The sequence below is a fragment of the Balaenoptera ricei genome, chromosome 19, assembly GCF_028023285.1.
Source record: "Balaenoptera ricei isolate mBalRic1 chromosome 19, mBalRic1.hap2, whole genome shotgun sequence".
Taxonomy (NCBI): domain Eukaryota; kingdom Metazoa; phylum Chordata; class Mammalia; order Artiodactyla; family Balaenopteridae; genus Balaenoptera; species Balaenoptera ricei.
In genome coordinates this window covers 45,026,647-45,054,215 of record NC_082657.1, presented here as the reverse complement: position 1 = coordinate 45,054,215, position 27,569 = coordinate 45,026,647, and the positions used below count along the sequence as shown (strand labels likewise).

Genomic DNA, 27,569 nt, shown 5'->3' with positions numbered 1-27,569 from the left:
GTTACCAGGGGCTGGGGGGAGGGGGAATGGGAAGTTATCATTTAATGGATATAGAGTTTTAGTTTTGCAAGGTGAAAAGAGTTCTATGGATGGGTGGTGGTGATGGTTGTACAACAATGTGAATGTACTGAATGCCACTGAACTGTACATTTTTAAATGGTTAAGATGGTAAATTTGATGTTATATGTATTTTACCACATTTAAAATTTTTGAAAACCTAACTATACAAGTACAGAATATTAGGACATGTGCAAAATCCTACCATGTGTCAGGATGACATGGCTGTCTAAATTCTAAAATGAATGGAAGCAACAGGAGTGTAATGTACAGGGAAGAAGGCCAGAATATGCTCAGGATATGGTGTTCAGTTCTGGGGGCTGCGTTTCAGGGGCATATTGACAATCTAGACAATGGACAAACCAGAGCAGCCTTAGCCAGCAGGATAGAGAACGTGAGGAAGGTCTGAGGGAATTAAGGGAGTTCGGTCTGTAAAGGAGTGTATCAGTTAGCTTTTGTGGTATAACAAACAACCTCAAAATTCAGTACCTTAAGACAAACATTTATTATTTCTCATGGTTCTTAGGGCAACCTGGGTGGTGGTTCTGGTCTGGGTAAGCTCAGCTAGAACTGGATAGCCTGAAATGATCTCAGTCAACTGGCAGTTGACTCATTGTCAGCTGGAGCAAAGGGGATGACTTGGTCACATGTTTCTTATGATCCATTAGGATGGCCTGGGCTTGTTCACATGGTGATGGCTCCAGAGATCCCAGGAGTAGCCACAGAGCAAGCCTTAATGCACAAGTACTTTTCAAACCTCTTGTGTCATGTTGCTAATGTCCCATTGACCAGAGCAAGTGACATGGCTAAGTACAGTCACTGTGTGAAGTGATTGACTACCCAAGGCATGAAAACAAGGAAGGGAATTATTGTGGCCATCTGCAAACAACCTAGGAAACATAGAGGAAATATGAGAGTTTCATTAGGAACATCACAGGTTGTTCCACAGCGTAGAAGTAAGACCAATGGGATGGAAGTTAAATGAGGGTAGACTTCAAGTCAATCTAAAGTAGAACTTTCTGGCTAAAGTGGCCCCAGAAGAACAGAAGCGGACCACCAGTAAAAGGAGGGCGTTGCCATTGGATGTGTTGGAGAGGCTCTATGACCAGCCTTTCTGACCAACTCAGACCTGTTACATCATCTCCAGGAAGCCTTTCCTGCTTGCACACCACCTGGGGCCCATGTAGTTAATGGTGCTCTTCTCTGTGCCACGCACAGATTCCTGTTGCTCTACCTGTCATACCTTATAACAAATGTGTTTACCTGCCTGTCTTGTTGATGAAATGGAGTTCCTTAAGGGCGTGGATGACATCTGATTCACCATCTCAGTGCCAATATCTGCAGGAAATTGTGTTCCATCCTCAGATTGCCTCCTGGTGGTCAGATGTCTGTGGCAACTCAAACCATAGAATCTGCATTTCAGGCAGAATGAAGGGGGAGGTGGGGGGGGAATACGCCCGACAACTGAGATTGCCGTCTTTTTAATTTATTTATTTTGGCTGTGCTGGGTCTTAGTTGCGGCACGTGGGATCTTTGTTGCAGCATGCAGGATCTTTAGTTGCAGCATGCAGGCTCTTTTTAAATTTTTATTTATTTATTTTTATAAATTTATTTATTTTATTTTATTTTTGACTGCGTTGGGTCTTCGTTGCTGTGCGCGGGCTTTCTCTAGTTGCAGCAAGCGGGGGCCACTCCTCGCTGCGGTGCGCGGGCTTCTCACTGCGGGGGCCCCTCCTTGTTTCAGAGCACAAGTTCTAGGCGCGCAGGCTTCAGCAGCTGTGGTGCGCACGCTCAGCAGTTGTGATGCACGGGCCCAGTTGCTCTGTGACATGTGAGATCCTCCCAGACCAGGGCTCGAACCCGTGTCCCCTGCACTGGCAGGTGGATTCCCAACCACTGTGCCACCAGGGAAGCCCCAGGCTCTTTTTAAATTTTTATTTTTTATTTTTTATTTTTAAAATTTATTTATTTACTTATTTTTGGCTGTGTTGAGTCTTTGTTGCTGTGCGTGGGCTTTCTCTAGTTGCGGTGAGTGGGGGCTACTCTTTGTTGCGGTGCACGGGCTTCTCATTGTGGTGGCTTCTCTTGTTGTGGAGCATGGGCTCTAGGCGCGCGGGCTTCAGTAGTTGTGGCACACGGGCTCAGTAGTTGTGGCTCATGGGCTCTAGAGCTCAGGCTCAGTAGTTGCGGCGCACGGGCTTAGTTGCTCCACGGCATTGGGATCTTCCTGGACCAGGGCTCAAACCCATGTCCCCTGCATTGGCAGGAGGGTTCTTAACCACTGCGCCACCAGGGAAGTCCCCCAGGCTCTTTTTTTAGTTGCAGCGTGTGGGTTCTTAGTTGCGGCATGTGGGTTCTTAGTTGCAGCATGGGGGATCTAGTTCCCTGACCAGGGATCAAACCTGGACCCCCTGCATTGGGAGTGTGGAGTTTTAACCACTGGACCACTAGGGAAGTCCCGTGGTTGCCCTATCTTTAAAGAACGTTTCCAGAAACTCTACCAAACTGTACCTTGTATTATTTGTCTTCCTAGACACACCTGTTTGCAAGGGAGGCCGGGAAATATAGGTTTTAGCTCAGCACGCTGAAACCCCCAACATTATAAACAATTGTTGGTAGAAAAGGATTCATAGGCACCTTCTGCCCAGGGTGTGACCCCTACTTAAGCTGCCTAATGAATGAGTGACCTCTCTGAAGTTATGCACTAACGCCAGAGTTCCCAGAATCTGTGACTCTTCACACACACAGTGAGGTAGGGTGTTCTTTTTATCATAATCCTGGCTACCTTCATGACTATACGCTGTCACTTGGAGCTCCTGGCCTTATAACCCTTGGGATAGGGCAGGGATCAGCAGCCCTTTTCTGTAAAGGGCCAGATGGTAAATATTTCAGGCTTTGTGGGCCATATGGTCTCTGTTGCAGCTACTTTGCTGTCGTAGCACAAAAGCAGCCATAGATAAAGGAATGGGTGTAACTGTGTTCCAGTAAAACTTTATTTACAAAAACAGGGACTTCCCTGGTGGTCCAGCAGTAAAGAATCTGCCTTACAATGCAGGGGATGCAGGTTCAATCCCTGGTCAGGGAACTAAGATCCCACATGCCGCGGGGCAACTAAGCCCGTGCAGCACAACTACCGAGCTCGCGTGCCTCAACTAGAGCCCATGTGCTGCAAACTACAGAGCCCACGCGCTCTGGAACCCAAGTGCCACAACTACAGAACCCACACACCCTGGAGCCTGCACGCCACAACTACAGAGCCCTCATGCTGCAACTAAGACCCAACCCAGCCATAAATAAATACATAATAAATTTAAAAAAACAAAAAACAGGTATCATATTGGATTTGGCCCACCTCTGTGATGGGGAGTGGGTCTCGTCCTGTGGTTTTGCAGAAGCTGTGACTCCATGGACTAGACATACAGAAGGTAAGATGATATTTAGCCAGTCTGGGAAGAACAGAATCCACAAATCCCAGTTTTGACACGTGTCTCAACTGTCAGGCCTCATGGCTTCCCTGTTTCTCTTAATGATACTACAACTTCCCAGGCTTAGAACTTCAGTATCATTTTTTAGGGGGTCACATTTTTTTAATATAATTTACATACCAGTAAAATTGACCATTTTTAGTGTACAGTTCTATGAGTTTTGACAAATGCATATAGTCATATAACCACCACCATAGTCAAGATATAGAACAGTTCCTTCACCATTCCCCACCCCCAAAATTCCCTTGTGGCATTTTGTAGTCTCCTCAGGCCCCTGACCCCAACCCTTGGGAACCACTGATCTATTATTCTGCCCCTATAATTTGCCTTTTTTATTATGTGATATAAATGGAATCACACAGTATGGAGCCTTTGGAGTCTAGCATCTTTCATCTAGCATATAATACATTTGAGATTCATCCATGTCGTGGCGTGTATTAGTAGTTCTTTTTTTATTGCCGAGTAGTATTTCATTACATTAATATACTACCGTTTGTTGATCCACTCACCAGTTGAAGGACATTAGTGTTGGTTCCAAGTTTTGGCAGTTACAAATAAAGCCAACATTAGACATTATAAAGTAAGCCTTCACATATGGGTTTTTGTGTGAACATAGGTTTTCATTTCTCTTGGTTAATAGCTGGAAGTGGGATTGCTAGGTTGTATGCTGTGTATATTTAACTTTAAAAGACAACAAACTGTTTTCCAAAGTGGCTGTACCATTTTTCATTTTCACTAACAACGAACAGCTGCTTTACATCCTCGCCAGTTTTTGATATCAGATTTTCTGAATTTCACACATTCCAATAGGTGTGTAGTTGTAATAAATAAGTTTTAATTTACATTTCTAATTAATGCAATTTAATAACTAATCTCATGACTTGATATGTTGAATTATAGTAATTGATTTTAGAATATTGAACCAGCCTTACATTCTCTTGGTCATCATGCATTGTCCTTTTAACACATTGCTGGATTCAGTTTGCTAATACTTTGTTGAGGATTTTGTGCCTATGTTCATGAGGGATGTTGGTCTATAGTTTGGTGCCATTTTTGGCTTTTCCCTCTCCCCTCATAATCCCAGGTCCTATTGATAGCTGTCTGCTCCACTTCATTCCCTCCATCAGACCCTCCTTATCTCTTATTTTATATCTTAACTGGTTCTCTGTGTCTAGTGTCTCCTGAACTCTATTCCACCTACATGAAATTAAAAAAAAAAAAATTCAGTGCTTCTCTTTGTTTACTGTATTAGTTAGGGTCCAGGCAGGACACAGCCAGCACATTTAGAGGGTTATTGAAAAGCCTTTAATGGAGAGATTATTTACGATGGTGAGTGCGGTAAGGGAAACCTACAAGGGATGGTGGCCCACCGAGGGCCTGGCAGGGACTGGCTATAGCTGATACTGTTACCACCTGAGGCACAGTGGGGGAAGGGAGGGGTACCGGAACCCAGCAAAATCTGTGGCTATGGGAGAGGGGTCCTCCATAGACACTGACCTTGGTCAAGGATCACAGTTCCTGCCAGAGCCACATGCTGGTAGGGAGAGAGGCAGAGAATGAATACTGTAACCTTTCTTCCTGTGCTCTGATCTCCTCCTGAGATTGGCTGGACCCAGATGGAAGCCAGAGGGTCTGAAGCCCACGTGATATAGTTCTTAGAGACTGACCTTCTGATTCGTCGGGGACAGAGCAGAGCAGAGAGGGGATCAGGTGGCGAAAGTGGGACAGAGCAAAAGTACCGAGCACACCCACCAATCAAAGTCCAAACTCCTTAGATTAGCACTTGTGCCACCAGCTCTGGCTCCTACTCCCTTTCTGACTTCTTGCTCCCAAAGTTAAGACTGTGTCTTTTCATCTTTTTATCTCCTACAGTCTCCCTGTTGGGGCCCTCAATAAAGGTGTGATGTATGAACAGAGCAATATTGGTTTGAGTGGTGGAGCTGAGGCAAGCAGTCGCCAAGCCAGGGAGCAGAATGAACTTTCCTGGCTCACACTCATCGCTAAGGATGAAAGAAGAGTTGTTCCACACATACAAGCCTCTGTTTTATGGAGGCTTGGAGAAGCTCAGTAACCTGCTCCAGGTTTCACAGCTAGTTGTGGCAGGTGTGTTACACAAAACCAGCTGTGGAAAAAAAAAAAAAAACAACCAGCTGTGGAACCCTGGAAGAGTTACCTAGCGACTCTAAGCTTCTGCTTTCCTCATCTATAGGACAGAATTGCATAGACCTGAAGGGATATACTATACATTACACTAAACACTGCCTGACCTATTGCACTCACTGCATATTAGCTTAGAATATTATCTTCATAGTCCTACACAGCTTTCGAAGAGGAGATATCTAAGGCAGTCATACATAGCTTTAAAAAAAAAAAAAAAGATCCATGTAGTGACTTACTATGGGGCCAGGCCCTGTTTTAAACGCTCATGAATATTAACTCATTTAATCCTTAACTCCTCTATGAGGTACATACAGTTAACCCCATTTTACAGATGAGGAAACAGAGGCACAGAATGATTAAGAAACTTACCTGACGTTACCTAGTTGGTCAGTGGTGGAGCCAGGATTTGAGCCCAGGCAAGGTTGGCTGCAGATTCCATGCTTCTAACCTCTGTGCTACCTTCCCCATAACCTATAGCCTTGTCAAACTATATATAGTCAGTCCTGTCAAGGCACTTTTCCCCCTTCATTCCTGACCAGCATATGCTGATTGGAATGCATGTGAGCTAGGCAGGACTGGGTTTGTGGAGATCTTTGGAGGCACATGAAAGGTATGTACAAGGATACTGGGGGCAAGCAATAGGACATGTTAGGGGTGAGAAAGGGTAATCACTGAAATAAATGAGGAAAACTAGTTCTGTCTACTGGAGCAGGAAATACCTAGTCAAGCTTGCCTAGCTTCATGCCATCTGGCTTCCTCAGAGGCCAGCTCTTGCCCCTTTATTTATGGGTGTTGATGAAGCTGCCCTTTGAGTCACTGTCAGTGAAACAGAGGTTATTAAAACTTCTTCTAATCCATTCTGTTGTTTTAAGCCACCAGTGCAAATATACACCCAAATATAATTAGAGCATGAAGGAATGAAGTGTGAGAGAGGAAGAAGTGTGCCCTGGGCAGGAATTTAGAGAGGACACGGACATCCTTGCTTATGGTGGCTATGTCTTACTCGCCTGACCCTTAGAGCTGTTTTAATGAATGACCCACAAAGCTTAAGCAGAATCTTACTGTGTAGTGCTACAAATTTTACACTCTCAAGCTCCCAGAATATCCATGACTTGTAAGTAACCCCCCAAAAACCTGTAAATGCAGAAAGTGACCAAAATAGCTAAAGGGAGTTCAGGACATGAAAATTATAGAAGATAGTATGTGACTGAACTGTTTTCTAACTAGAAGGGAATCCTGTAAGGGCAAGAGAATTATCAGCAAAGAGGAAAGAGAGGTGGCTGAGAGGCCACGGACATTATTCACCATCAGAAAGAAAGATGGGACTTCCCTGGCAGTCCAGTGGTTAAGACTGCGCTTCCAATGCAGGGAGCGCGGGTTCAATCCCCGGTTGGGGAACTAAGATCCCACATGCTGCGTGGCATGGCCAAAAAAAGAAAAAAGAAAAGAAAGAAAGAAAGATGGTTAAGCTAGAACCCAATGGTAGAAATGGTAGAGTGCAGGGAACAAGCCAAGCTCCACAGCCCAGAGAGTAGAGACAGGAGGAGGCAGGAAGCTGACAGGGGTCTGGAGTTAGAGGCAGCTCAAGTCATGCTTATGTCCGTGGTTCACAAAGGCACAGGTGTCCTTCAGGTAGGATCAAGCAGTACTGTAGGATGCTGTACTGTGGGCTATACGGGCAAACCAACCCCTAACAGAGATGTATACTTCGCACAGTACAATTGTATCTACGGTAGAAGCAAAAGAGAAGCTGGATCTGAAAATGAAATTAAGAAAACAATTCCATTTACTATAGCATAAAATAAAATACTTAGAAATAAATTTAACATAAAAGTACGTAACTTATACTCTAAAAACTACAAAACATTGTTGAAAGAAATTAGACATCCCATGTTCATGAATCAGAAAACTTAATATTGTTAAGGTGACAACAGTCCCCAAATTGATCTACAGATTCAAAGCAATCTCTATCAAAATCCCAGATTGACAAACTGATCCTAAAATTTATAGGAAAATACAAGGGTCCCATAATAGCCAAAATAATACTTAAAAAGAACAAAGAAGACTCACACTTACTGATTTCAGAACTTACTATAAGTTCAGGACAGATGTATAGACCAATGGAATAAAATTGAGAGTCCATAAATAAACCCATACGTTAATGATCAACTGATTTTCAGTAAAGGTGCCAAGGTCATTCTGGGGGAAAGAATAGTCTCTTCAACAAATGGGGCTGGAACAACTAAATAACCAAATGTAGAAGAATAAAGTTAATTAGTATACCGGTGACTTCCAAATCTGCAGCACAAGCCCAGCTTTCTCTCCAGAGCTTCACACCCATATATTCTAAGCTCCACAAAACCCACATGACCAAACCTGAACAGAAGCAATAAAGTAAGATGGTGAGAACATCTTACTTTACTGTACCTCCCAATTCCTTCCTTTCCCCCATCCCCTGATTTACCTTCTGTCTCCACGGATTTGCCTGTTCTGAACATTTTATATAAATGGAATCATATAATATGTGGCCTTCTGTGACTAGCTTCTTTCACTTAGCATAATGTTTTCAAGGTTCATCTGTGTTGTAGCTTGTATCAGTACTTCATTACTTGTTGTGGCTGAATAGTACTACTTTGTATGGTTATACCAGATTTTGTTTACCGATTCAGCAGTTGATGGACATTTGGGTTGTTTCTACTTTTTGACTATTATGATTAATTCTCCTGTGAACATTCATGTACAAATTTATATGTTAATATGATCTAAAAGGGGCTCAATAAAAAACTGTTCCCCACTGTTTAATTCTCCCAGAAAGAAAAAATACACTCATCATCTGTTACTCTGAAGCCATTGTTTTCATCTTGAGTAACTGTCTCCCCAACTTTTAACTGGTTTATAGCTAGTAATTTCACAGAGCGTTCTTCTTACTAGGTTATCTAGGTATGTGTTTTGAAACTCATCTCTTATGGAGATAAACCTTGAAAGTGACCCTAGACAAAGCTAGACCTGTCTTGAGATTTCTGGATCTTGCAGGGCCTTGTAAGTCATACTAAAGCATCTGGACTTCATACTGAGTCCAATGGGAAGTCACTGAAATGTTTAAAAAGGAAGGGAGTGATGTGATTCCGTTTGCATTTTAGAGAGATCTCTTCGCAATATGAGGAATGGATGAAGGAAGGAAAGAATGGAAGCAAGAGAGATCAAGTAGAAGGTTGTTGCAGTCATCCAGGTGAGTGGGGCTGGGGGCTAGACTAGGGCAGTGGCAGAGGGGATATCAAAGAAGGGGTGGATTTAAGACATAATAAAGAGGGAGGATCAACAAGACTTGATGATGAGTTACCTGTACAGGTAAGGGAATAAAGAGATTGCGATGCTGGCCAGCTTTCTGAGTTGAGGAACCGAGTTGATGATGGTGACATACCAAGAGACAGAGAATACAGGAAGAAAATGTTTGAGGGAAGGTTTATGATAATTATTAAGTGCTGACTGTATACTAGACACTTTACTGGGCACTTACAACCGGACCTCATTTAATCTTCAAAAAACCCCAGGAGCTAAACAGCATTAGACCTGCTTTTCCCATGAAAAACATTGCATTCAGCTAGGAAGTGGTGAGGCCAGAATTTGACCCCAGATGTCCTGGATGCCTTCACTTTGTGTGTTCTCACCATCTTACTTTACTGCTTCTGTTCAGGTTTGGTCGTGTGGGTTTTGTGGAGCTTAGAATATATGGGTGTGAGGCTCTGGAGAGAAAGTAGGGCTTGTGCTGCAGATTTGGAAGTCACTGGTATACTAATTAAAGCCTGGGACATGAGTAGTACAAAGAATATGTGGAGCAAGAAGAGAAGAGAACACCTCTGACAACCTCAAGAAGCTCAACATTGAAGGAGCTGAGGATAAGAGCAGGGGAGCCTGAAAGTAGTGCTCAGAAATGACCAGAAAGGTGGGAGGATGTCATGGATGGGGAAGGAAGAGATGTATATGTCGCTAGTGCTCACAGTTGGGGAAGGAAGTAGTTAATTATTAGGGATTTACAAAAGGAATGCCATGTCTCCATTAAACTGACAAATAGGTTGACTGATCTGTGAGGAGATGCAAGTGAAGCAATGGTATGTGGATGAAAGTAGAACAGCATTTGGATATCCAACATTTGGATACAACTTTTTAAAAATTGTGATTTGGGGCTTCCCTGGTGGCGCAGTGGTTGAGAGTCTGCCTGCCGATGCAGGGGTCACGGGTTCGAGCCCTGGTCTGGGAGGATCCCACATGCCGCGGAGCAGCTAGGCCCGTGAGCCACAACTGCTGAGCCTGCGCGTCTGGAGCCTGTGCTCCGCGGCTGGAGAGGCCCGCGCACTGTGATGAAGAGTGGCCCCCACTTGCCACAACTAGAGAGAAAGCCCTCGCACAGAAACGAAGACCCAACACAGCCAAAAATAAATAAATAAATTAATTAATTTTAAAAAATAATAATAATAATTTAAAAATTGTGATTTGCAGAAAATAGATTTTTTTTAAAGATAATTGGTAGACTAAGGGACTGTAAGGTGTTTGTAAAATTATTATTTAAAATGGTACAGGACCTTGGGAGTTCCCTGGTGGTCTAGTGGTTAGGACTTGGCAATTTCACTGCCGTGGGCCCGGGTTCAATCCCTGGTCGCAGAACTAAGATCCCACAAGCTGCGTGGCTTGGCCTAAATAAATAAATAATTTAAAAATAATAATAACTAAATAAAATGGTACAGGACCTGTGGAAAACAGTATGGCAGTTCCTCAAAAAATTAAAAACAGATTTACCATATGATCCAGCAATTCCACCTCTGGGTATATACCCAAAAGAATTGGAAGCAGAGTCTGGAAGAAGTATTTGTACACCCATGTTCATAACAGCATTATTCATAGTAGCTAAGATGTGGAAGCTATCCAGGTGTTCATGTACAGATGAATGCATAAGCAAAATGTGGTATATACATACAATGGAATATTATTCAACCTCAAAAAGGGAGGAAATTCTGACATAAGCTACACCATGGATGAACCTTGAGGACATGCTAAGTGAAATAAGCCAGTCACAAAAGGACAAATGCTATAAGATTCCACTTATATAAGGTACCTACAGTAGTCAGATTCATAGAGACATGGTGGTTGCCAGGGGCTGGGGGGAGGGGTTGAAATAAGAAGTTATTGTTTAACGGGGACAGAGTTTCAGTTTTGCAATGTGAAAAGAGTTTTGGAAGTAGATGATGGTGATGGTTACATAACGGTATGAATGTACGTAATATCACGAACTGTACACTTAAAAATGGTTAAGATAGTAAATTTTATGTGTATTTTACCACAATAAAATAAGAACCAAAAGAAAAAGAAAGTGATGGTGACATAGCCTCATCCCCACAGTCTGATTCAGTGGGTCTGGGGTCACCAGTGACCGTATACACAGCTAGAGTGGGGACCACTGGTTTAGCTGAGGGAGTGCTGTGTGGAGAAACCTGATACCCTGCACACACCTAAATCTCATTGTGGTTTCCAAGCAGACTTTTGTTTGGTCTCATTCTTTATTTCATTTTATAAACCCTTGTGATCAGAAGGAAAAGCTCCATAATAAGTAAGAAACATTCATTGTAGAAAATTTGGCAAAGTTCAGAAAACAAAAAATCATCCACAATCCCAACAATTTGAGTAATAATTATTAAATTCAGGTCCTTCTGTTATGTCCTCTGTATGGAGTATGGTTATTGATAGAGATATCCTTGTATATTCTCATACATACATACACCTTTTGTGCTTTTTTTGGTTTTGTTTTAATTAAAATTGTTATCATGCTTCACATATTGTTTTCTGCCTTTTCAGTGAATACATGGTGATGTCTTTCAGGTCACTGAGGGCCTTCTACTCATGATTTTCAGTGGCTCCGTAGTGTTATTAATCTAACCCACTACTGTTATTGAACATCTATCTCATTTCCAAATTTTTCACTATCTTAGTCAACGTTAGCATGGATATTTTTATATAAAAAATTTCATTCTGGGCTTCCCTGGTGGCGCAGTCGTTAAGAATCCGCCTGTGAATGCAGCAGACGCGGGTTCGATCCCTGGTCCAGGAAGATCCCACATGCCGCGGAGCAGCTAAGCCCGTGCGCCACAACTACCGAGCCCCACAATGAGAAGCCCACGCACTGCAATGAAGATCCAATGCAGCCAAAAATAAATAAAACAAATAAATTTTTAAAAAAATTTCATTCTAAATATCCTTGTTATTGCTGCTGCTGCTGCCAGTTTGGTAGTTGGAATTTTTTTTTGGTATTTTTGGTTTCTAGTGAACATTTTCCTATGCTTGCTACCATTAACTTTTAAATTATAATGTGTATAACACCTAAGTAGTTCTCTTTTGTCTTTTACTGTAATATAATAACACTCTTCTTTTTCTTCTTTTTCTTTGTGTAATATAATACCATAGAATCATGAACTTGTACAAATTAAGGCCCTGGAGGTTAAATGGTTTGACCAGAGTCACACTGAAAATTAAGTAACAGAACAGAAATTTGAACCTAGCTTTACTCATTTTTCATCTTTCCTCCTCCTAGTACATAGATATTGCTAATATCCTTAAGTCTCCATGGGAGAAGCTTCTGCAGCATTTCACTTTGGAGCAGTATTTCATTTGTCTTTTGTGGCAGAGAACTTGCTGCTTCCGAATCAGCCCAGAAAGTAGCCTCAGCTGAGTGTGCCCTCCACTAACAGCCAGTGTCCTGCTTGCTGTTCCAGGAGCCATGTGTGACCAGGACTGTGGGATGGTCGTACTCATGCTGGAGACTCTTGTGAGGAGATGAGTTGGTGAACGGAGAAGCCAGCATGAAGATGCTTCCCGGAGTGGGCGTGTTTGGGACTGGCAGCTCTGCCCGGGTTCTGGTCCCGCTGCTGCGGGCAGAAGGGTTCACAGTGGAGGCCCTGTGGGGGAAGACTGAGGAGGAGGCGAAGCAGCTTGCCGAGGAGATGAACATCACCTTCTATACCAGCCGGACCGATGACGTCTTGCTGCATCAAGACGTGGATCTGGTGTGCATCAACATCCCCCCTCCGCTTACCCGACAGATATCTGTGAAGGCTCTAGGTACGGACAGTCAGGCCATAGCAAGGGCAGATTGCGCCTCCCTCTCGGTGATCCTTGAGTGTCACTGCTCTCCTCTGGGCCTGGGTGGCCCTTCTTGGGCCTGGGTCTGGGACAGCACTCATCCCTGAAGCAGTGCCGAGGGAGGGCACGTTGGGAGGCTTTATGGCTGGGGGAGGAAATACTCCAGTGGCTGGGAGACATGCAGCGTTCCCCACCTCCCATAAGTAAATCCCTGAGCAAAAATTAAGCAAATGTCTTTCGAGTTGGCCTGTCACAGGGGCTAGAGATTATTACATTTCAGGCATTGTAAAGTTTGCCTCTGTGAAGTCAGAGTTCAAAGACCTGGGCACTGGGGAATTGGCTGTGATTGATGCATTTGTTCTTCCATTTCTGTGGCACGCAGCACCACAGAAAGGAGAAGAGGATGTGTATCAAGGCTGCCATTTCTCATATTTTGTCAGTCCTTGACTAGATTGAGCACACACCCTTCCCACCAAGCTTTGCAATTTTGTATGCCAGAGGGTGGGAAGGCTCTCTGACAGCGCTGAGTCTCCCTGACAGGATCCACAGATCAGCCTGCTCACATCTCTGCTCCCTCCGGAAATAGTTTGCTCGGCCACCTCCTGCCCTTGGCTGGGCATGCATGGCTTGGTGAGCTGTTCTCCTGCAGTTCCTGTTGGGCTTCTCTTTCCTGTCAACTGTAGAAAAATTATTCTCTTTGTCTTATATAAGAATCAGAATCTAATTTAATAGGAAAACAAACCAGTAAACATTCATCCAGCAGTTTTTTAAAAAATGTCTCCTGTGTGCTAGGCACTGTCCTGATGTCATTCTTGACATTCAGAGCAGTGTTGGATTGGAGCTGTCTCTGCTTTCATATTTCACAGTCCAGTTGAAGAGACTAGAAGTAACACACATTGCAAGGTAAATGAGAAAAGACAAGTAACAATTCAGGTAGCCTATAATTAATTGACAGAGTAATTGTTTTATATAAGGTGATGGGAGCCAGGTGTCTGTCTGATGCAGTCAGAGATCTGTGGGTCCAGGAACTGATATGCCATGAGGCTGACCGCCACTCCTTCTGGCCACTACCATGGTGGAGGGTCCAAGGCTCTGCTGCTTGTCTCTCCCGTAGTCTGAGAATAAGAGGGTGTCTGTCACCTCTAGCCCAATGGGTTGGAGAGGATAAGTGTTCATTGAAGTGAGCAGGAATAGCAGTCTGTCTGGTTGTTGATTTAGGGCATGTAAGTTTTGGCCAAAAATTATAGATGGTTTGTCTTTTCCAGAGAGCTCTCTCTGAGGATGTGTGACATTGGAGCTATTCACTGGCCCTAGATTTTTAGGGCAGATAATATCCCCAGATTGGGTTTAGAAGTAGACTTAAGCCAACACTTTAACAGAGGGCTGGTTCAAGGGAGTCAAGCTACCATGGTCACTTGACTTCTCACCGTTCCTTGTGGCATGAATGCAGGTTGGTGAGGCCAGGTGTGTGCAGAGGCAGAGTTCTAGAGGCTCTGGTCGCCTTCTTGAACTTTAAGGTCCCCGCAGAGGCAGAATTCTAGAGTCTCTGGTAGCCTTCTTGAACTTTAGGGTCCCCACAGAGACCATTTCTGAGCTGTGTAAGGAGAAAGAGGAAACCCCAGAGTTCTTTGGGCCCAAGCCTGCTGTTTTCCTGGTACAGGAAAACATTGGACTTTGGGCCATTTAATATAAACAGGAAGGACAGGGATGACCAGAAGCTTCTGGGGTCTTGTATCCCAGCCCTCAGTGAAGTAAGGCCATCATCAGCCTTTTCTCCACATCTCTGTTGTCAGGAAGAAGGAGGGTATCAATGAGTGTCCTTGGTCTGTTCTTGCAGGTACATGACCACAGTGCCAATTTGGTTGGGCTGAGAGAGCCCTTGTCAGCTGGACCTGCCCTCAGGCACTGCCCACTTAGGCCCCAAAGGAGTCACTGAGCCTGTTGTGACCATGAAGTTGACTCCCTGTGTGCTTGCTTTCTTTTTTTTTTTCTTTTTTAGTGAGAATTCTGACTTAATTTTAACTTATATGGAAGAGGCCATGAGAACTCCTCCAGTTTTCCCAAATGACTTGGTGTGAGTGCATGAACTGCTGTAGGCAGAGCACCAAACTGACCTTGACATCAGACCCCACTTTTGACCCTATTTCTGTCCCTCTCAACCTGTGTGGGCCCCTGTGAAATGAAGGTATCATTCAGCCTTTCCAGCATGATATATGACTGCCTCCGAGAACTGACCAAGAAGGACACTGGCATCACGTTACAAGGGAAAGCCAGCCTTTCCTGTTGTCCCACATGGAAGAGCAGATTTGTTTAATTTAAATTCACATCAAAAATAAATGGTAGGCGTCGCCTCAGGATGTTCGTTAGGTAAGTGTTCACTGAGTTGAATGTAGCTTAGAAATGAAACTAAGCATTCTAAGTCATCTCAAATGTGGAACACTTTTCTGTAGGTTGGAGGACTATATATATCTATATATATCTATCTATATATCTATATCTATCTATCTATATATATATCTTTATAAATATAAATTTATTTATTTATTTATTTATTTATGGCCGCATTGGGTCTTCGTTGCTGTGCGCGGGCTTTCTCTAGTTATGGTGCGTGGTCTTCTCATTGTGGTGGCTTCTCTTGTTGCGGAGCATGGGCTCTAGGTGTGCGGGCTTCAGTAGTTGCAGCACACGAGCTCAGTAGTTGTGGCTCGTGGACTCTAGAGCACAGGCTCAGTAGTTGTGGCGCACGGGCTTAGTTGCTCTGTGACATGTAGGATCTTCCTGGGCCAGGGCTCGAACCCGTGTCCCCTGCATTGGCAGGCAGATTCTTAACCACTGCGCCACCAGAGAAGTCCCTGGAGGACTGTACTTAAATTAATGCCTCAAAAGCAGGACCCATTCTTTCCTCCTGTAATGTAAAGCTCTGGAAGGAGCTCCTTCTTGGACCTCCCTCCCACCCCTCATCCCACCCATCTAGCTCATCACAGAGCACCGAGCTGAGCTCCCTGTGCTATACCACAGGTTCCCAATAGCTATCTGGTTTACACATGGTAGTGTATTTATGTCAAACCTAATCTCCCAATTTATCCCATCCTCTCCCTTCCCCCGCTGTGTCCACACATCTGTTCTTTATGTATGCATCTCTGTTCCTGTGCTGCAAATAGGTTCATCTGTACCATTTTTCTAGATTCCACATGTATGCATTAATATACAATATTTGGTTTTCTCTTTCTGACTTACTTCACACTGTATGACAGTCTAGGTCCATCCACATCTCTACAAATGACCCTATTTTGTTCCTTATTATGGCTGAGTAATATTCCATTGTGTATATGTACCACATCTTCTCTATCCATTCATCTGTCAATGGACACTTAGGTTGTTTCCATGTCCTGGCTATTGTAAATAGTGCTGCAATGAACATTGGGGTGCATGTGTCTTTTTGAATTATGGTTTTCTCAGGGTCTTATTTTCTACTTTTGTTTGACTTTTCATTTTTTTCCACCTCAGATTTCATCCTTGTGGCTTTCCCATGAATTCCTTAAAGGAGAGGGAGGGACTCTAATGTTTTATTTCTCAATTTAGAAGTGGTTCAGAAAAATTTTAATGTACAAAGTGTCCCACCATTTTTGCCATAGTTGAATGTTTTCTTAAATCTGTCACTGAAAGGTAAGTTTCTGTGCCCAGTTCTTGGCACTTGTGTGCTTCATTAGAAAAATGCTGGGTTTGCCAATCCTTTCCCCATGGGCTCTTAAGATAACAAGGGATCATTCCTCAAGCAGCCTGACCCAGATAATTTAATCCTAAGAACACCAGTCCCTTGGGATGCCTTCCCTGACCCCCAGTCCAGATCAGGTCCCTGCTATATCTTTCATATTAACATTAATATCATCTTCATTGCATTTATCACAAGTGCAGTTCTACGTGTATTCATAGGATAATTTGATTAATGGCTTTCTCTCCCACTAAACTGTAAGTTGTCTGAAAGTAGAGATCATGCCTAATGTTGTATCCTCTGAGCTTAGCACAGGGCCTGGCACACTGGTTGAATGGAAGTGTTCACAAATTCTACTGGTGCAAGCCCAGTCTGCTGGTGTGACTCAGGGAGCCGACAGGGGCTTGTGACCCAGGAGAGACTGGGCTGTGGGCAGCAGTGATTCTGTCTGGTGGCTTTCAAACTTACTTTTCTAAGTAGCAGAACATTCTTTGTTAAAAAAAATAAAAAAGGCAGGATCCATGGATTTTGTAAAACATAAAAGTGGTGCTTTTTCTGGGGCTGCTTCTCTTCCCTGCTGTTTGAAATCATTTGTCTAGTCCCACACCTCTAGAGAGGGAAACAGCGGTGTTGTCCCAGAGCTGTGAACCTGTGGTGCTTTACTAAGGAACAAAGAGGTGGTTTGGGGCAGCTTCTCAGGGCACTTTACTCCTAGGTCGTCTGGGGAGCATGAGCTGGAGAGAGGCTTGCAGTCTGGAACTTGTTCAGCCTCCAGAAGATCTGAGCTAATGGCACTCGGCATCCATGCTTTCTCCATTCCCTGGAGACAGAAGTGGTTTTCAGCTTCTCTAATATCTCATTGATTTCCTAACAGGAAAGCTAGATAAACTTAAACATGTCTTTCAAGGCAACACCAGTCTTCCTAAAGGTACAGGACCCGTGCAGCTGGCCTGCAGGAGCCTGGTTTAACTCAGGATGGCCTTTAGCTCCCACACTAATAATACTACTGGGTCCCAAGTTCAAAAGCTCTCTTACTGTTCAGGCTCAAGAAGGAAGGCCTCTTCCCCTTCCCTGACCTCTCGTGGCTTGAAGTAGATATTACTTACTCTAGTTTTATCACCACCAAACTCTCAGCAGCCACAGGAGTCCTTTTCCTCCCAGCCCATCTCCTCTCCTCCCCACGTTGCAGTGTCCACCCCAACCCCTGCTGTGCATAGTTGTAGCAGGAAACCTCTGGGTTGGCCAGAGCTTCAGCCAAGTGGCCAAATTCTCACCCAGTATTGTGATTCTCCTGTCCCTAATCCTAAAATCCCACAAGTGTGGGGAAGCATTGGAGACACTCCAAGAGCAGATAGTGATAGCAGTTAGGGGCTACTCTCCCTGCAGGGCCTCCCTCCAGCTCTGGACCCCTGTGCAAGGGCCTCTCCCCTTACCTTGGCCCCCTGCCCTTTCCACACTGCTCCCCGCCTTGGGCATGTAACGCTTGGCTAGCCATTCTCCTGTTGTCCTGCCGGTACCTGTTGTAAAGCTTTCGTTACTGTTTAGAGAAGAGCAGGAGATTTCAAGAGTTTTGTAAAGTGAAGAGATTGAATTAGGTCATAGGCTACTGATCTACATGTGTTCCTCCTTGCCGCAGCACTGAGCTTTGTAACACTGGGAGTTCATGCCCGAGAATCCCATATGTGCAGATGGCAAATGCTCTGTGGGGTTCTTGAGGGTCAGGGTGGCAGGGGAGAGGGTAGGAAGTGAGGGGAGCTTGGAAGGATTGGCCAAAGGCACCAGATTATCTCCTGTGGGCTTTGTCAGGATGTGAGCTTCCCAAGGACTGGTCTGGGCCTAACGCTATGAGAGGCCTGATAAACAGCACATAGAATAAGAAAACTCATCTACGTTCATGTTGATCTTTAAACTTCTTTTTAAAAATTAAATTTTCAAAATATTGAACACTGATATTATTGGCCTGGAAAATGTAGCTTCTGTGTGAGTCTTAAAATCTGAGTCACAGTGGACCCTTTTTTTCCTGTATTTATGACATCTGCTGGGTCTCTCCCATGGTGATGGTTATAAAATGTACCGTTGACAGAGCTGTGCTGGGCTGAGCACTTTACATATACCGCCTCATTTGACTTACTGTTCTACCCTGCATGGTAGATGTGACTCTCCTTTTGCAGTGTAGTAAACCAAAGCCCAGAGAGGTTTAGAAATGTCCCAGGTCATGCAGCAACCAAGCGAGAGAACCAGAATTTGAATCCCAAAGTGGCTCCAAAGCTCGAGTTTGGCACCAATAAGTGGCCCTTTCTGAGCAGTCAGCTGTCCTGGGGCCCCATTGTTTCTGTTGCAAGGTGGCCAGACAAGTTCCCCTCCTGAGCCTGTGTGAACAGAATCCAAGTCCATCAGAAGAAGCTATACCCAGGGACTTCCCTGGTGGTCCAGTGGGTGGGACTCCGCGCTCGCATCACGGGGGGCCCGGGTTCAACCCCTGGTTAGGGAACTAGATCCTGCATGCCACAACTAAGAGTTCACATGCTGCAACTAAGAAGTCCACATGCTGCAACTAAGAAGTCCGCATGCTGCAACTAAAAAAAAAGATCCCGCAGGCCACAACGAGGATCCCGTGTGCACAACTGGGACCCAGCGCAGCCTAAATTAATAAATATTTTTTATTTATTAAAATAAAAAATTAAATAAAAATTAAAAAAAGAAGAAGAAGCTGGACTTCCCTGGTGGTGCAGTGGTAAAGAATCCGCCTACCAATGCAGGGGACATGGGTTCGAGCCCTGGTCCCGGAAGATCCCACATGCCGCGGAGCAACTAAGCCCATGCGCCACAACTACTGAGCCTGCGCTCTAGAGCCCGCGAGCCACAACTACTGAAGCCTGCGCGCCTAGAGCCCGTGCTCCGCAACAAGAGAAGCCACCACAATGAGAAGCCCGCGCACCGCAACAAAGAGTAGCCCCTGCTCGCCGCAACTGGAGAAAGCCCATGCACAGCAACAGAGACCCAACGCAGCCAAAAATAAATAAATTTTAAAAATTAATTTATTTAAAAAAAAAAAGACTGAGGGAGACCAGTTAAGTTACCATTGTAATAATCCAGGCGAAAAAGTGTGGTGACTTGGATGAGGAAGGTGGCAGTGGTGGTAGTAGGAACTGGTGAGATCCTGGATGTAGTTTGAAAGCTAAGCCAACAGGATTTACTGATGATTGAAAGTGAGATGGATGTGAGAGTGACATCCGTAATTTTGGCTTGAGAAACAGGGAGAATGGATTCGCCATTGACTGAGATGGAGAAAACTCAGGGAAGGGAGTATCAAGAGCTCAGTTTGGGATTCCAACCCCAAACCTACCCCACCACCTTGGATGTCTTTGTGAGTGATGCTACCAACTATCTATCCAATTTCCTACGTTTCTTATAGACCCTGTGTAAACTCTCCAACCTGTTTCCTGGTGTGCACTCAGGACTTTAGGAATCCCAGCCCTTTCCTCAGTGCCTTTGCACATGCAGTTTCCTGCCTGGGTGTCCTTTCCCCATTATGCTCCCTGGAACATCTGCTTCCTTAAAGATAACCCTGGCGGCACTCCCCCATGAAGTCTTCCCTTATTCTGCCATCTGTACCAGACCCTTGAGCTTGTTCCCTCAAGAAACCCATGACTTCTTGGGTGAATTGAGGTAGTGGGATTTGAGTTGCACCCCAAGGGCAGTGTCTGTGGAATGAGTAATGGAATAACTGGATGTCTTCACCCTTCCCTAGCTTGCTGTATCCCAAAACCTGTGTGTGTCCAGTCCATACGACTTCTTGGGCTTTGTAAGTTTTCTGTTGAAGATATTAGCATAAGACTTTCTTCTGCTTGAACCATCCCAAGCTCACAGGAACACTCCAGGAGTTGGTGTCTTGTGGCTGTTCGTACCCTCATGAGCTTTCATCTCATGATGTGGAGGAGTGTTGATCCTTTCCTTTTCCTCGTGTGGGAGCTGCTCAGTCCTCTTGGTCTCTCTCTTCAGGGCTTTGTCTAGCTTTGTTTTGCTCTCTGGGTGCATTCCAGCTGCGATGTACTCAGAACAGGCATGAGACAGAAAGGATGTTTTCTCTCCCTTTGCCCTCCTACTGGAGCCAAGCATTTTCGGGCCTTATGACTACACTAACTTGTTGAACCAGTGTTTTCAGAGGACAATCTGCGAGGAATCTTAGAGCCCTTTCTGCAGTTACAACTGAGAGTGCTAAGCTCATCCCCTAGAATATAGATTTGATTTTCTTACCCCAAGCTGATGATCTAATAAATGCATAAAGGTACATAAGCATGTCCAAGAAGCATGTCCACCTCTCCAGCCCACTGGTATTAGGCAGTGTTCTCTAGATAAACAGAACCAGGAGGATGTATATTGAGTGAGAGAGGGAGGTAGAGGTTTATTTTCTAAAAATTGATTCATGCTATTTTAGGAGCTGACAGATCTGAAATCTGCAGAGCAAATCTGAATTCCAGCAAGAGGTGATGTTGCAGACTTGAGTCTGAAGGCAGTCTGGAGGCAGAATTCCTTCCTCTTCAGGGAACTTCAGTCTTTTTTCTCAAGGTCTTCATCTGATGAGTTGAGGCCTACCCACATTATGGAGGGTAATCTGCTCTACTCAAAGTCTACTGGTTTAAATGTTAATCAGATCTAAAGATGTCTTCCTAGCAGTGTCTAGACTAGTATTTGGTGGGCACCATAACCTAACCTAGTTGACACATAAAATTACCTTTGTGCCACCTCTCTTTACCTCCCACTCCTGGTTTGCACCTTCTGCCTCTACTCCTTTCATTTTTCCTTTAAGAACTTGCTTCTCTTTCTCGGGCCCATAACTCTTTCTCTAGTCCCAGTCGCTGGGTACCATTTTCATCCAAGCTGATCACCTTTCCTCTTGTCCCAGGTCACCACCTGGTCTCAGAGACGGCTTTCCTGAGTCATCTGCCTTCCAGAAATGGGTTTTCTTTTCCCAGTGTAAACCCCTTGGAACTTTGAGATTTCCTGCTGTGTTTTATTCTCAGGCATTGGGAAGAATGTGGTTTGTGAGAAGGCAGCAACCTCGGTGGATGCCTTCCGGATGGTGACAGCCTCACGCTACTACCCGCAGCTGATGAGCCTGGTGGGGAACGTGCTGCGCTTCCTGCCTGCCTTCGTGCGCATGAAGCAGCTGATTGCCGAGCACTACGTGGGTGCAGTGATGATCTGTGATGCCCGCATCTACTCGGGCAGCCTGCTCAGCCCCAACTACGGGTGGATCTGTGATGAGCTCATGGGCGGTGGGGGCCTGCACACCATGGGCACCTACATTGTGGACCTGCTGACCCACCTGACTGGCCAGAAAGCCGAGAAGGTACATGGGCTGCTCAAGACCTTTGTGAGGCAGAATGCAGCCATCCGTGGCATCCGGCATGTCACCAGCGATGACTTCTGTTTCTTCCAGATGCTCATGGGCGGGGGTGTGTGCAGCACAGTAACACTCAACTTCAACATGCCAGGCGCCTTTGTGCACGAGGTCATGGTGGTGGGCTCTGCGGGACGCCTTGTTGCCCGGGGAGCTGACCTCTACGGGCAGAAGAACTCTGCCACACAAGAGGAGCTGCTGCTGAGGGACTCGCTGGCTGTGGGCACGGGGCTCCCTGAGCAGGGGCCCCAGGATGTCCCACTGCTTTACCTGAAGGGCATGGTCTACATGGTGCAGGCCCTGCGCCAGTCCTTCCAGGGGCAGGGGGACCGCCGCACATGGGACCACACCCCCGTCTCCATGGCCGCCTCATTCGAGGATGGGCTCTACATGCAGAGCGTGGTGGATGCCATCAAACGGTCGAGCCGATCCGGGGAGTGGGAGGCTGTGGAGGTGCTGACGGAGGAGCCCGACGCCAACCAGAACCTGTGCGAGGCGCTCCAGCGGAATAACCTGTGAGCCTGCACGTGGGCTCCCTGCCATGGGGCAAAGGGTGAGGGAGGAGCTGTGATGGGAGGGCTTGGTTATAGCACAGTGTCTTTTATTTGATAGGTCAACTTGGGCAGAGTTGAATTCGGGTGAATCCGAAGGTGGCCCCAGGAGAATGCCCCCTCCAGTGCTCATTTACTCCTCAGACTGGTGGGGCCGTGCCGTTCCTATTGCCATGGTTGAGAGGGCCGGCACACTGCACAGGGCAGAGCTGCCCCCAGTGTGTGAGCAGTTCCAGCAAAGGCTTGACTTGGGGCTTCATCGGCCTATTTGTGGTCTTAACTGGATGAGAAAGCACAGCAAGGAGCCAGCTTGGCTTGATTCCTCAGGCCTGAGGAGAAATGACAAGAGGCCTTGTTTCCATGCCCGTCCTGGGCTGGGGCATCTCAGGAATGGTGAGGGCAGGAAGTCATCCCTCAGGGATCTGCACCTGCCCTCGCTCCCATGTGACCAAGCCCTTCCGGCCTCCAGGCTGCCCCTTCCCTGGCAGGGAGGAGGGGTTCTCTAGTAGATGAGCTCTCAGGGGCTGTTGACCTAGGGCAGAGGGCCCCTGAGTTGGCAGAGAGGAGACAAGGGAGAGCTCTGGGACATCTGATAAATGTTAATAAATCAGAAAGTCTGACACTATGACATGTGGTTGTTGGTTGTTTGTTTGGTAGATTGGGTTTCTTTAATAATGAAAGGCTTGTTGATTGTTGTAGATTTGTTTCTATTCTTCTCTTTCCTCATGGCTCCATGGCAGCCCTGACCTGCTCTGGATCCATCACTATCTAGCGGAACACACAGCCTCCTACCACTGTCTGCGCTCACCCCCTGGCTTATTCCCTTGCAGCTGAATCCCTCAGGAGCCCTCCAAGAAGTCTTTCCTCAGCAAACAGGACTTAAGACATCAGGGGGCCAATCAGGCCTGATGTTTAAGGGGAGACAGTGGGAGAGTTTGAGGTCTCCCTGGGCTGGAGGTCAGGAAGGGTTCTGTTCTTGAAACCAAGGGGTTGGCTCCAGAGGAGCCCTGGGAGAGGAGGGGTGAGGAGTGGCCCCAGGGAGGCTAGACGGGGTGAACTTGAGGAAGGCGCTGCCCCTCGGAAGCACTGTAGCCGGGGTGTAGCCGAGGTGTAGCCGAGGTGTAGCCGAGCACTGCCTGGCCTAGCCAGCCAGTCTCCAGCTCTGCTTTTACTAACCTGTTCTCCCCACAGGAAGAGGCTTTTAACCCTGTCAGTCAGGGGCAGGTGGGGCAGGACGGTGGGAAAGGACACATCTACTCCTTTGTTTCCTCTGCCAGAATTAAGCCTGGGCCAAACTTTCCCCTTCTCTAATCTTCCCTCTTTTCTGGCCTGCTGTGGACTCCTCACCAGAAAGAGAAAGGCTCAGAGATTGTTGCCCTCTTCCTCCTGGCACCCTTTATAGGAGTCACCAGGCCTATTTTCCTGTATTGTCCTGGTTTCAGACCTTGTCTTTGTGAGATAAAATAACAGTGGCTAGTGTTGGGGTGTACTTATTGCATGCTGGGGTCCCCGGGATAGACGGTTCACGTGTATTATTCCGTTTCATATCCAAACCACTCTACGAGGTACTACTATTAATATTCCCGTTATTCAGAGCAGAGAGGGGCAAAGTTACTTGCCTCCTGTAAGTTATAAGTGACAGAGCTAGGAGCCTGGTCAGGGTCCTCTGACTACAGAGCCTGACCCTGAACTACTCCTTCCTTAGTGCTTGTGGCATCTCAGACTCTCGAGTGCCCAGGCATTGCCCCTCCCCGCTCGGGTCCTCATCCAGGTTACATTCCTCTCTACAGCAGGAATCTCAGCCTGGCCTGAACTAGTAGGTGGACTGTAGAGAGAACCCCACCAGGCAGGATGCTGGTAGACGTGAAGAAGGAGAAGCTGCCCCCTTCCTCCCCGGCCCAGCTCCAGGTCATCCTTCTGTGTGTTAATAGGATGTTGAGATCCCCCCTAAATTTGGATATTGACCAAGAAAGCACATGCATCCATTGCATCTGACTCAGATGCTCTTACTTAAGAAAGGGCCATGTTATTGACCCACAGTGGCACTTAGGTTTTATAGGACTCTGCAACAAAACCTCTGGTTTACAAAGATGGATTCCAACCAAGTCCTGGGGCCGACTGTACATGGGCTTAGGGCAGAGCTACTCTTGAGGACCCAGGTCCTCTGTTGGTACTCTGCAGAACCTAGGTCCATGGCCATCCCTCAGACATCTTTACCATCATGTATCTCTTGGATTGGTGCCGGGGAGGAGAGGTACCATGAAGTGGCCCAGATGTCTGTTCCCAAGGAAGCCAGCAGGGTTCTGGTTCCCAGAGGTGACAGAGTCAACTGGTTCCAGGCTTGTCCTGCAGCTCCCCCTCCTGGAGGAAGTCAGCATCACCTCCCAGGCCCTGTTTCCCAAATCTCAGGATCTTCCTTGGGTCAAAATAAAGTTTTTCCAAGCCAATGAAAATACAGTTAGCTTTTCCTCTCTGTTACAGCAAGCAGAAGAGAACTTCCAGAATAACTGTTGCTTATTTTCCAACCCCCAACCAAATCTAGGACTCGCACTCACCCAGACAATGGCAGCAGCCTCCTCGCCTCCCTATCCCGTCTTTCCCTTCCTTATTCGGCCCTTCACGCTAATGCCCAAGCAACCTCTCCAAGATGTCAGGCCAAGATCCCTCATTGCCTACACCCCTCCTTATGCCTCCCAGGCTCACCCAGCCTGGTCTGATAGCCAGGCCTCTGCTTCAGCCGTGCTAAATGGCCCTCCTACACGGGGCTGACATCTTCCACACTAGTGAGGCTTCATCCCTGGCATGTCCTCTGACTGGAAGGCCACCCAACTCTCTCCTTCAGGAAGCAGCTGGAGAGCTGCCTCTTCACTCCTGCAGGCAAAGTGGCAGTCACCCCCACCACCTGTGGCGCCACAGCTTTGGTCCTCAGCCCTTCCGTGTCGCGTCTCCTTGAACTATGCTGCCTCAGCATTGCACACTTAGAGTGAGCTTCTAGGAGCGGTAGTGGTGTCTTGTTCCTTTCTGTGGCTACTATCACCCACCCTGCTTAGACAAGCCTGTCAAGTGAATAAGCGCCCGGGCAACAGACTGATTCTTCTGTGGTTACTGAGTATTTCCTACGTCACCTGTGAAGAGATAGGAACAGATCTTCCTTATCAGTGCTGGCCTGGCTGACACCTCCAGCCCTGGAGACCACACAGAGAAAGCAGATGCTCAGCCTTCTTGGGTCAGGCCTTAGCCGGAGAGCCCCCAGGTTCAGAGATCTTCAGGGCTCAGGAAAGGGCAGGCCCTCCCTGGGCCCCAGGGTGTGGTCTCATGCAAGGCCACTCCTTTGCAGGCCTCTGCTTCCTCAGCCATAAAGTCAGGAGATCAAACTCAGTTATCTTGAAGAGCCCTCTACCTTTAAAATTCCTGGAGAATTCGTGCTCATCCCTATGGACAACATTTCAGTCTGCATGGTCCCTGTAGAAGCTCAGTCAAGTCACTGCCCAGGGAGAAGTGTGGGCAAAAAGAATAAAAGTCCTGACCCCACGGCTTGCCCTGAGGCCTTGCCATGGGGCCAGTGAGCATCCAAGTGACCCCTAAAGGAGGAAAGAGCCTGGGATTATGCCCATTTTCTTCCTACTTCCTCCATCTGAGCCTGCCCACCCCCTCCCTTCCTGGATGGCCAGGCCATTATTCCAAGGCCCCCCCATATGGTCCTGGACTTTGGATGGCCTCAGCCTTTCAGATCCTAACCTGTCCCTCTCTGCAGCTTCCTCGGCTCCCCACCTTGGTCTCCTTATCTTGGTGCCTTTCATGGGGCCCCTCTGTTAGGTGGATGCGGTGCAATGACACATGCCCTTGGGGAGTTCACAGTCTAGTCCCCGAAATAGTTATATAACCCACGGTGATAGTAGCATGTAGATGCTACAATGCAGGGCAGTACAGCACTGGGTGCTGCCTGGCTCAGCAGGAAGCAAGGCGCCGTGAGCCCTCAAGGGTACATGTATACTAGCCAGGTTGAGGGTGAAGAAATAAAGGCATTTTAGGCAGGGGAAGCCCCACAAGCAGAGAGGGAAGGTAAGAAAAGGTGTAGTTGGTCAGGGAATTACAGGAAGCCACTAAAAAGTTTTACGGTAGCTGGGGTAAGAGGAGCAGGGTGCTAGAGGGGGGGCAACACCATCAGGGGTTCAGGAGTGTGTGTAGCAGAATCATTGGGTGGGTTGGTGGGGCAAGGGCCCACCGGCAGGGAGACTAGTGAGCTCTCACCTGGAGATGACAGTGTCCCAGGCAAGGGTGCTGACTGGGGTGTCCGAGAGATTCTCTGTCTGAGAGGGTAGATTCACCTGCCTTGATGCCTGATTAGCTGGCAGGAGTCAATGAGCAAAGAATAGGATGGGGTCTGGGGTGATATCAGGATTTTGGCTTGAACAATTGTGTAGATGAGAAACAGGAGGAAAAGCAGGTTGGAGGGAGGAGAAATCCATTTAATCTGGAATTCCCTGTGTTTACGATGTCTGAGGGACACGCAAGAGGACCAGGAGGCAGCAGGATGGGGGCTTTCCAAAATGGCCAGCACTGGCCCCCTCTTCCCAGAGACCCCTGAGGATGAGACGCCGCAGTCATCCAGTGGCTCAGCCACAGGGGTCCAAAGAGAACATTCACCTCCACCACCACTCCTTGCCTGCCAGAAAAAGGCACCAATTCCTCTGTCACCAGGGGCCACTCTGGGGGCAAAGTCTGGTCCAGCTGTGAGAGCTGCCCCTCTTGGGACAGGCAAATGAACTCTGCCACCTCAGAAGGAGGATTCCAAGTGTTGGTCCCCTCAAGGTCAGATCAATGCAGGCCCCTTCCCTGGGAGACAGGGAGTAAGGCCAAGCACCCGCTTCCCATGATCTGACAGTCCTTTTCCTTTCTCTTCCCCAAGTTCCTCCTTACCACCCGCCTTCCCGTCCCCACTGTTATCTTGTCTGACCTTCAGGTTCATCTGAGGAGGTTTTAAATGCACAGAACCAGGCCCCGCCCCTGCAGATTCTGATTCAATTAGGTCTGGGGTAGTGCCCAGGAATCTATATTTCTGTCAAGTTCTT

At 46.7% G+C, this 27,569-nt stretch overlaps 1 protein-coding gene across 5 annotated transcripts in view; it reads left to right on the top strand.

The window, feature by feature from the left end:
• The window catches only part of GFOD2 (Gfo/Idh/MocA-like oxidoreductase domain containing 2), a 38,022-nt gene extending 14,897 nt beyond the window's left edge, over positions 1 to 23,125 (top strand). For 2 of the 5 annotated variants that reach the window (XM_059903946.1, XM_059903947.1), the window contains 3 exons: positions 8,843 to 8,931; positions 12,464 to 12,809; positions 21,567 to 23,125. In XM_059903946.1, coding sequence (XP_059759929.1) covers positions 12,551 to 12,809; positions 21,567 to 22,465 — 1,158 coding nt within the window. In that variant the 5' untranslated portion in view covers positions 8,843 to 8,931; positions 12,464 to 12,550 and the 3' untranslated portion in view covers positions 22,466 to 23,125. Of the gene's footprint in view, positions 1 to 8,842; positions 8,932 to 12,463; positions 12,810 to 21,054; positions 21,153 to 21,566 lie in introns of those variants that run through there. The other 3 variants (XM_059903949.1, XM_059903948.1, XM_059903951.1) reach the window with 3 other exon arrangements.
• The last annotated feature ends 4,444 nt before the right edge of the window (positions 23,126 to 27,569 follow it).